The 10,580-nt window shown below is 37.0% G+C and overlaps 1 protein-coding gene across 1 annotated transcript; it reads right to left on the bottom strand.

The window, feature by feature from the left end:
* Window positions 1-7,923: 7,923 nt before the first annotated feature.
* LOC113361190 (peroxidase 5-like) lies at window positions 7,924-9,410 on the bottom strand. The gene is made up of 3 exons (XM_026604517.1): window positions 9,191-9,410; window positions 8,865-9,056; window positions 7,924-8,638 (listed from the first exon to the last, which is right to left on the bottom strand). The coding sequence occupies exons 1-3, from the start codon at window positions 9,395-9,397 to the stop codon at window positions 8,069-8,071; spliced, it is 969 nt and encodes a 322-aa protein (XP_026460302.1). The 5' UTR covers window positions 9,398-9,410; the 3' UTR covers window positions 7,924-8,068.
* Between the last annotated feature and the right edge of the window lie 1,170 nt (window positions 9,411-10,580).

A 10,580-nucleotide genomic window follows, 5' to 3' on the forward strand; every position in this document is an offset into this window, starting at 1 on the left:
CACCACCGGCCCAATGTGGGGCCCCACATGGTCGGCTACCCCAGACAATGAGCATAGCTTGCAAATTCGTCCAGCCAAAGTAGTGTGCACATGAAACCCTAATTAGGGTTTGCGGCATATCACATGTGTTGCAAATCAGTCACGACCATCCATCTTCGCAGGCATAGATGGGGGGTGTAGATGTAGATTCAAAGGGTCCCAAGCATGTCAATACAATCAATTCGTGCACCCAAATTAGGCATGGTCGCGTGGTTTCCAATTGCAAACCGATCTCGACCACTCAACTTTGCCGGACAAATTGAGTGGCTTAGATCACATCTCCATGGGACAGTGAGGTACATACGTGTACACCGGAAATCCGTCTACACGCATGCCCGGTCAGTCTTGCCAAAAACATATCCCATGCATGGATTCGACCAAGCTGAAGGTAGATGCTTGCGCACCTCCTAAACCCTAATCCGACGGTCGCAGATGTGGGTCGCAAGTCTTCTCGTCCGTCCAACTTCGCTAGCTTGGATATATAAACTAAGACAGGACTTAGGCGACCAATGAAACATCACCATGATCACCGTCTGCCACTCTTCCACATAGAGTGATCGGTCAAAGCGTAGCTTGCCCATGCAACCTCCAAACGATCACTCGAAGATGGCTGGACGTGATGCTATTTTAAGACGCTTAACCCGCGACTTACTCTGTTAAGCTTAAAACAACGATGTTTTGTACATGCTGAATATATTCGATGCATTACATGCATAGAATACACACGATATTTCATAAATATCGACTTCCTAAATAACTTAGTTATTTAATCTAGCATCACATGCTACTTTCTTTGGGTCCCACGATCCACATATTCGAGACATCAAGCATGTCACAAATTGGGGGATACATACTGGGGTATTGGTTTGGCCGTTTACAGCGTGCAGCGTGTGACGCGCCATCACAAGAACGTGTCAGGAAGACATGGACGGTTAGTGATGATGGGAGAAGTGGGCAAGACTGGTCGTGTGGCATTAACGCACGACTCCACTACTCCATCACTCCACTTCCTCCACTTCCCACGAGAGACTGGTCGTGTGGCATTAACGCACGACTCCACTACTGGTCGTATAAATAGGTTCTCCTCCCAATTTCCAAGACAGAACAAACGAAACAGAAATCAAGTGTGGATACAACGTATTCCAACACCAGAAATGATAGCTTACATTCTGCAAGGCAGTTCAGCTTTCTGATACAACTCATACATAGCCAACACCTTCACAATCTCAACACCTTCTTCGCTTCCCTCCCTAAGATCAACCCATCTCCTTCACTTTGTGACCGAAGCAAGTCTGGAACGACCATTTCTTGGTTTAGGCCAGAATTGTACCGATTGATTTCTCGAATCAAAAGAACTCCCGTGCAGTGATTTGTTTAGGGTTTAGATTCATTTCTCATCCACACACCCCGAATTACCAAAACCGGCAAAAATAGTTTTCACCCATAAACAACTATCTATCATATTAGGATAGAATGTGCAGTTGAGCTTTAGACTTCATGACGTTCATCGCTTGAAGACAAACATCTACTGAGGAGAGCTTGGACGAACTTCATCAACAAAATATATGTGGATACTAAAACTTATCTATCACCTAGAAGTTTATTCTATTATATCTCCTAATGAGACTAAGTCGTACAGCTATATACACTTTTATATTATACACATTTGATATTTCGAGATGAGTTTAACTCGGTTATCTATTTCTCGAAATATATGTTGGAAGACTTTTGCTTTAACTACGTTCATCATATTCTTGACGTGTTTAGTTGGAAACAATATATTTGTTGGAAACTAAATAATAAGTCAAAAGATGATCATGTTAAAATCTCCTTGAAACATCTTACATGATTTGTGTGAGACAATCATTCGATGTCCACTCGAAAAGTTTCGTATTGATCATTTGATCACTTGAAAATTACTTATAAGCTAATAGTTTCTGTGAGACAACTATTGTCGTCTTATAAGGATGTTTTAATGATTGAAATGAGAGTTTAGAACAATTAACCTTTGTCTGGATACAACAAAGTATGCATACCAATATGCATACTGTTGTGGTATGATTCAGGTCCAAAAACCTTGTTTGCATACCAGTATACGAACGGTTTTAACTGTTAAAGTCCGGGAACCAAGTTTGCATACCAATATGCGAACGGTTCTACCTGAGTTAAGGTTCGGGACAACAATATGCATACCGGTTTCCAAATTGCTGGACAATACCAAAGTCTGGAAGCTAAAGTTTGCGTACCCGTTTGCAAACTTAGTGGTTAAAGTTCTAAAATCGGTTAACTATGTTTTCATACTCATGAAAAAATAGATTTATGAATTAAGGAATGCAATCTTTGCAAAACTTGGCTTAATGTTCATGAATTGATTCTCATGAATCAATCCGATCTTGATTCAATTGGTTCATATATATTTCGGTGAAATAGTGAACAACTCAATTCGAAACACAATTAGATTCATTTGATTATCTTTTATGATTGATTGATCATCATAGTTAATCTAGAAGTGTTATATGAATGTGGTTAGTACAAAAGTGTTCATATGGCTAACTTCGGTTATTATTATTGAGCCAAATCAATATACACGTTTAGGTACGGTTACCCGCATATAAATGAAAGTATATTTCAATTGTGTGTAACAAGCAAAGACCATCTAACAGTGGAGAGATATTGCTTTGGTTTTAAGCAGACTTAGCTTGAATCTTAAATCCGGTTTTCATCTAACGGTGAATATTGAATGCATTTTTACTAATCTATGTTAGCTTTGATTGAAAGCAAACCCTGATTTGAAATATTATATGAGGGAGAACTCTATCAACTAGAAAACCTAATCCCGACATTTTCCTGTGTCCTAGTTGCGACTACAGGAGATTCTCCTTTAACCTAGGTTTTTCCAAAACCATTATAGGTTAACGACTTGAAGACTTCATTTGGAATTCGTGAAGCCAGACCCAACTATTTTCTCTGTAGTTGCGTGATCTAATCTTACTTGTTCTATCGTATTGAGTACTATCTTGTCTAAGATTAACTCAGGATTTATCTCCGATAGGTAAGTTACAAAGATCTTTGTCCCATTCTTTGTGATTCCACAATAACTTCTTCTACTACCATATAGTTAAGTTATTGTGAGGTGATTGATATTTCTAGGATGTTCTTCGGGAATATGAGACCAGATTATCAATTGGTTCATGTTCACCTTGATTTATCAAAAGATGGAACAAAAACTTCATAAGTACATCTGCGGGAGACACATTTATCTATCAAAATATATTTATCTGTGGGAGACATATTTGGTTATAAGTCTTCGACTTTGGTTCGTAGAAACTCTTAGTTGTGGGTGAGATCAGCTAAGGGAATCAAGTGCGTAGAGTCCTGCTGGGATTCAGAGACTAAGGAACGCGACTGTACCTTAATCGGTGTGAGACTTGGTTAGAGCTCAACTGCATTCCAGACCGAAGTTAACTGTAGTTGGATAGTGTCTGTAGCGGCTTAATACTGTGTGGTGTTCAAATATGGACTAGGTCCCGAAGTTTTTCTGCATTTGTGGTTTCCTCGTTAACAAAACTTCTGGTATATGTGTTATTTCTTTTCCATTTTCATTCACAAAGATGTTTTTTCCTTAATAACTAGAATTGATATTTAATCACGTTTTATAAAAATCCCTAGGATAACTTGATCGCAAGAATATCCCGCAAATTTTTTCAAATCATCACACTTACATTAAGTTATTAATGTATCTTCTTTCCTATAAAAAAGTATGAATTGTTTTCAAGAGAACAACCTAACGTGTAAAAACACTAATCAAGTTCACTTCCCTAAACGCATTAGGATTCATGAAATTAAGCTAATCAATGCAATCAAACGTGGAAAGCGCATTAATCCGATTTAATAAAGGTCATGGTTCACATATGATTACAAGGATATATCACTACAATCTATAACCATATTTATGCTACTTGCATCATGAATTTATCATTTTTGCGTATAATAAACCCAAATCTAGCTATAAATATGAATATGAGTTCAACAAATTTGCAACTTGACTATACTAACACTCAAATCACGTTGTAATACGTCAATCATACAACTATATATCTATAAAATCATGAACGATAATATTGAGAGAAAACTAATTCATTAAATCAAAACCATGTTTTGTGAAATCAAACTAATCTTTAACCAATAATAAGAAAACTAGCTACACATGTTTTTGGAAATCATAGCAAAAATAAAAGAAGAAAACATGTTATGTGTGTGTGTGTGTTTTCCCTAGGGGAGAGGTGGCTCGATCCCCAATATCATTCACCTGCAAAATGATCATTATGCTATTTTTCGCTATTTCTTCTCCTTTTGTGCCATATGACTCCAAAACACCAATAAAACTCAAAACAAATCACGAAATTCAGAAGAAAAATAGCAAAAATAGCATAATCAATGGATAATAATCAAGGTATTTAAGACACCTATCAAGGGACAAGTTTATTTCTACACTGTCCATTTCTTACTCCCATGTCCTATGTAAGCCTTATTGTTCTATAGGCAGGTGGTTTGGTTTCCCAAACAATGAGAGACTATATCCAGTAACTATCCTATGAAGGAGTGGTGGAAATTCAGGTTGTATTCAATGTACTTTACACTCCTTATGGGTTGATGACGGTGGTCTTACCGAGTCAGAATTTGTTCTCGACATGTTTCTGGAGTATGGGCAATGTGAGTAAATTTGTTGGCACCAGAGATGGCATTTCTGGTGATGACATTATTTTACGTCCTTTATGGGATTTGTGGTACTCACCAACGAGAAATTTTAGATTGAAAGAGTTCCTTGGAAGGGAAGTGGACCTGATTGAGAAACATATTATATCTCTTGGAGTGGGAGTTGCTGGTATTCTATTGGAGCTCAAGGAAACCCTCAATTGTCTCGCATATTCTGTACCATTTCAGAGTTGCAACCTAGCATAAATTCAAGGAAACCGTCATAAAGCAACACAAGTTGCCATAATGATCACTTTCAGGGTGCTCAATGTCGCTAGTGCAAGGCTTTGTTGTGGTTAACTACAATAGAAAACATGCATTGCAGTTAGCAAGAAAGGAGACAGTTGGTTTTTGGGTTTGGATTTGAAGCGTATAAGGGCCTTATTAGAGTATTCATTGGTGTTGTTTCTACTTGGATTCTTACGTGTATTAGATGGTTCTATGACTACTATATCGTCAACCAGTTGGAGGGGAATCTATCGTCGACAGACCATATTCCTTACTTTTACTCCACTGCCCCTCGAAGTACTACATGCGTTAACTCTTTAATATTTGGTTCTTTGTTGAACTCACCCTTGCAAACACATGACGATCTAGTGGAGGAAAAACAGTTAATCCGTTACCCTCATCCTTGAGGACAAGAATGTTTTCAAGGAGGGTAGAATGTCATGTACCTAGAGGGTGCTTTTTTTTTTTAGTAATATTTATGAAAATAATGGATATTGTTAGAAGTGTAATGGCTAGTTGTTATATAAACACCTGGAGCATTGCTAGTTGTTAGATGCTAAGTTAGGCTAACCCCTATGGGCTAGATATCTAGCAGCTAGATTGGTCATCCACGTCATCTAGGGCAACCTCCTAAGTCCTATGGTATTTTTAGTCTAGCAGCAAAACGCTGAATAAAACAACGTTGAATTCTGAACCAAACAGCGTCACATGATTTTATACTAATCATTACCATTTCTCTCTCCACCTTTTTCCTCTCTCTCTCCCTCTTTTTCCTCTCTCTCCACCTTTCCCTTTCTCTCTCCATCTTTTTCCTCTCTCTCCACATTTTCCCTCTCAAATACGTCCCACTTTCTTTCTCTACCAAAAACATTTATCTAGCGCTGGATGGTTCAGCGTTTACGTCACTTTTTCAGCGTTGAATGATTCAACATTTCAATCTCGCTGCTAGTTGAACTGCGAGCAGTTGTTAGGAGAGAGAAGTATCCAGAAGTAGTGTTAACTTTTTTCCCACACTTTTTTCTTGATTTGCAACACTTTTTGGCCAATCTAGCAGTTCAATCTAGCCCATAGGGGTTAGCCTTAGAAGAAGGGGTAGCTATATAAGTAGAAAATCTAGTAATTGAAATTTTACAGAAATATAATTAATCAAATGGAACCTTTGTTCTTCAGGTTTTTTGCACCTGAACCAGAGGGCTTGATTCATGAGAATCAAGAGGTAACTACCCCATTCTTGATCCAATCTTGTCATCGTACTATCTAGTACATGACAACTTTTATGAGAATCAAGAGATGTGGGGGCCAACTACAACATGGTAGCTTGGAAGGTTTATTCCTCAACTACATTTCAGACCAACTTCTCATACTAGGCTAACTTTTATATATAACGACTTGATACAATGGGTGTTCAAACTGGACGAGGTCCCAGGGTTTTACTGCTAGTTTTCATATTTCCTCATTAACAAAATTTCTGAGGTCTGACTTTACTTTTATTTTTCGCATTATATTGATTCTGTCTTTATAATGAAAAATAGAATCAAATTGTGCGTTAATCAATCCCTGTGATTCAAGATTCCCTCTTAAGAGATTACCCAAGAATATTTTTCTTGTCTGCTTTACACCTTAAGAAAATATCTATAGGTTCCATAATGAAAAAGTTGATGGTATACCTCGTACCCTCAATTTTTCATGATTCACCAATGAGGGAAAATCAACGGACTGCAAGTTTGTTTCATAATTAAACGAGGACTTTTACACCTCATTTCTCTGTAAATCATTAGATATACTATGATGAAGACGACATGATGAAGAAACTTAGAGACAATAAAATCTTTGAGGAAACCATATTGTAAGAAGGTTTTCTGTCTTTCACAAGTCTACTTTATGTATGATATACAAATGAACAAGAATTGGCTTTCTTACCTACCTATCTTAGGGCACATGACATGTATACATATATACCCTGTAATTGGTGAATCTTTAGGATCGAATATTCTCCTATAATAACCCTTTAGTGGTTTATTAAAGAACGTGCAATTGGGATACTTTTCTAATCGGGAATATAAATTACTATCTTCATCCAATAGTGTTTTTTTTTTGGATGGAAATACGAAATTGTCCTTAAAAAAAAATCTAAATCAAACCTAAATATTCCCCACTCCCTTTCAAATTCTAAATATTCTCCACTCCCTTTCAAATTCTCTTCTCCTCCTCTGCTGAGTCCTCATTTGAAAACGATTTTTTTTTAACCTCAGAAGTGATGAAGACCATGCCGAAAGTGATGAAGATCATGCCGGAAATGTTGTTTTTTTACATTGCCCGACATTGTATTAGTGATGAAGATCATGCCGGAAGTAATGAAGACCATGCCGAAAATTGGTGCCGACATGCTCGATAAATAACTTACAGTGCCAATTTTTTGGCATTGGTTTTGTCGGCATTTTGTAAGTTGGGAGTACTCAATTTTTTAACCAAATTCCTATTACCTCAAAAAAATTCCTTATACTCTCACCCAAGTGAAGTGATTATGATTTATACTAATCATTATCAAACTAATTTATTAACTTATCTAATTATAATTAACCACTAAACATGATTAGTGAAGGGTACATTAGGAATTATATAAATTACATGGATAAGGGGTGACTCTGAATTACTGTTTAAATCCTGTTTTTGTCTTTTCCCTATATCCCAATTAAAAAAAGCATCCCCAATGAGTTCTTATTAAATTCCATACTTCAGGGGAAAAAGAAAAATAAAAACAAAAAAAGATGTGATAGACAAGAAAAATAATGAATCCCTCCTGTGGCTTATCCACAAAATCAAAATAATCAATAGAAATATTTCGCAATTAAGATATTTGTTTATCACAGTAATACTTTTATTTATTGACGAGGGGGGCGATTTATTTAGGCGGTTAATAAGTTCCATGGTATTGCCAATCGGAACATAATCTAATAACAAGCTGTCAAACAACAATCGAGACTACCAGCTAAGTCGAGCATAATTGCTGCTGGTTGCCATGTATCTCTTTCCCATCTTTGGCCTTTTAGTTAGGAACCCGACAGTTCAATCGTATCTGCCCAGCATTTCCAGTCAAGACACCAATTCTACCCATCTTCACCATTGCAGCTCTCAATTTGTCATTCCAAACAAAAGGGTTCCGATTCTGGGCCAACTGAGCAGCTGTAGCCTGGTTAGTCAAGAGCGTCTGGTCTGATGTAAACAACCCACGGTTGGTTAAAACATCAGTGAAGTATCCCACATCGGCTATGTTTGGACTTCCCGGGTTCATCGGGACAACTAGGGTAGGATCATTGTTACTTTCCGGACAACTTAGCTTAAGTTGGGCTGCATAAGCTGCGTCTAAACTTGGATCTTGGCTTACAGTTGAGTTGAAATTGTAGAGTCTGTCACGGAACGAAGTACAGTGAGATCGACCAATCGTATGAGTGCCTGATAGTGTCACCATTTCTTCTTGCGTCAGTCCTTTATTTGCGAAATTTTGAGTGAGTTCAGTCACATTAAATGTTGGACGGGGCAAATCTATTGTTTCCGAGGCTAACGAAACCGTGCCATCTCTTCTCCCCGCTGGGACATCGTATCCTATTCCTCCTGTCTGTACATGAAAAGAAACACAGAATTGTAAATATATATAAACCCGTAGGGTTCAAGAAATGCACATATTTATCTATGTCCATGCATGCAAGGGTAGGCCAACTATATTCTCGATACTCCCTCGTAGCTCTAGCTCGAGATTCGTAGAAATATTTTTACCTCAGACACATAAGTATGAACGATCCTGTCTTTAATCTTACTATGAATCCTTTTTCTCGTATACTTACTCTTAAAAGACTGTCTCTTGCTGCATATGCAAGTATATCAGCACAAGAAACCACTCCTGGGCATACTGTTTCGAGGGCATTTTTAATAGTGTCCACCACTTCAAAACCTCGTAGACTTGGGAAATTTGCAGGTGAATCTTTCTCGGCCGTGTTTCCTGGCGTCGAGTCAATAAGAACCGAACCATCACAACCCTATAGTCACCGAATAATCAAAACAAAAGTTAAACGTTAGTTATTAGTTGATGACTAATTAATCAAAAGATGAAACCCCCATCAAATTAAATAAATACGGAGTACTAGCTAGCGATGGAATTGACATTGCTCACCCTAACAAAACAATCGTGAAAATGGAGTCTCACTAAACCTGCAGTAATATCCCTATTTGCGTTGAAGACTGCATTCCTAATAATAAACTCAGCTGGAAAACAAGTGCTTTGGTAGAACCCAACTTGAAGTTGAGCTTCTACGTTACTTAGACAACAAGCTAATAGAACCAAACCAATAAAACGTATGATTATATTGTTTGAACCCATTTTGAAGTGCTGCTTTAAGTTCAAATCTAGTTAGTAGTTTTGATTCTTCAAGAGACCATCGACTTAGTTCGGTATTTATAATCCAAATGAAATGTAACGAAATTATAATTGAATCACCTGGAGATTATTTTCATATTAATAATAATATATTGTATGAGTTATTCAATGGCGGCAAGTTATCTAAATGAAATGAGCATATATGATCCAACATTGATCTGAGAATTCATAAACAAATTAACGATCAAACATAAGCTTACTCGTACTCTTGGCCAAATTAATTACGACTAAAACACTAACAAGAAAATTCTCAAAATCTTTAGATTAATGTTTTTTAACTGCGGGTTCATGGAATTTGGTTAAATTATAATATTTTTTAATAGGATTTAGGACCAAGAGCGTATTTTCATGATTTCGACATCATAAACTATTTTTTTCTTTGACAACGAATCCGATAATTTGACTACTGTAAAATGTTACATATTCATGATCATCCTAACGTGTTTCTTGTATTTTTGGATGTGACGACATTTGGATTCTGATATGTAGTGAAACATGACCTGATTATGATTTCCGTGAACATAATTAGGGGAATGAAATTCGCTAATTGCAATCTTTGAATTGGAGTATTCGGCTGAGGCGAGACTACTTAGGTTATATGTTTCTATCATTGTGTCATACATAGGGTATACGATTATGAGCGTGGTTGATATATAGTACAAACAATATATCGTTATAAATTTGAAACTAGTCAAGTATTTTATTTTTTGACTTATACGTAGGAAGAATGATTTTCGTTGATTGGACGTAATTGTCGTCTCTCTGATCATATTCTAATGAATCGTGTTCCTCCCACCATGGACAATGATGATTATCTGTGGTATACGTAGATTGATCAAGTAGTAAAAGGTTACTGTTAGCCAACGTTCTAGTCATGTAATTTACGAATTAGACTACGTATTCAATGATGTTATATTGCCTTTTGTCACACTACGCGGGAACTCACGCGATTAATTGTACTTATATTATAAACTATATCCATTCAAAAAGTCAAGTAAGACATGATGTTATCCCCTTCTTCGGAAATTTACACAATGGGTGAAAATTTGTGAGGAAGGCGAGAACTTTACTGTTGATGCTCCAGCCTCCAAGTCTGATCATGATACTATTGTATCGGAGTTCCGAG

Source organism: Papaver somniferum, chromosome 3, assembly GCF_003573695.1.
Source record: "Papaver somniferum cultivar HN1 chromosome 3, ASM357369v1, whole genome shotgun sequence".
NCBI lineage: Eukaryota > Viridiplantae > Streptophyta > Magnoliopsida > Ranunculales > Papaveraceae > Papaver > Papaver somniferum.

What these genes read in the sequence shown, in the direction of transcription:
- LOC113361190 (XM_026604517.1), bottom strand. Translation starts at nt 9,397, where the DNA reads ATGGGTTCAAACAATATAATCATACGTTTTATTGGTTTGGTTCTATTA. An exon ending in TTCACGATTGTTTTGTTAGG is followed by an intron (nt 9,057 to 9,190) that starts GTGAGCAATGTC and finishes CGGTGACTATAG; the next exon opens with GGTTGTGATGGTTCGGTTCT. An exon ending in CAAGAGACAGTCTTTTAAGA is followed by an intron (nt 8,639 to 8,864) that starts GTAAGTATACGA and finishes TTTCATGTACAG; the next exon opens with ACAGGAGGAATAGGATACGA.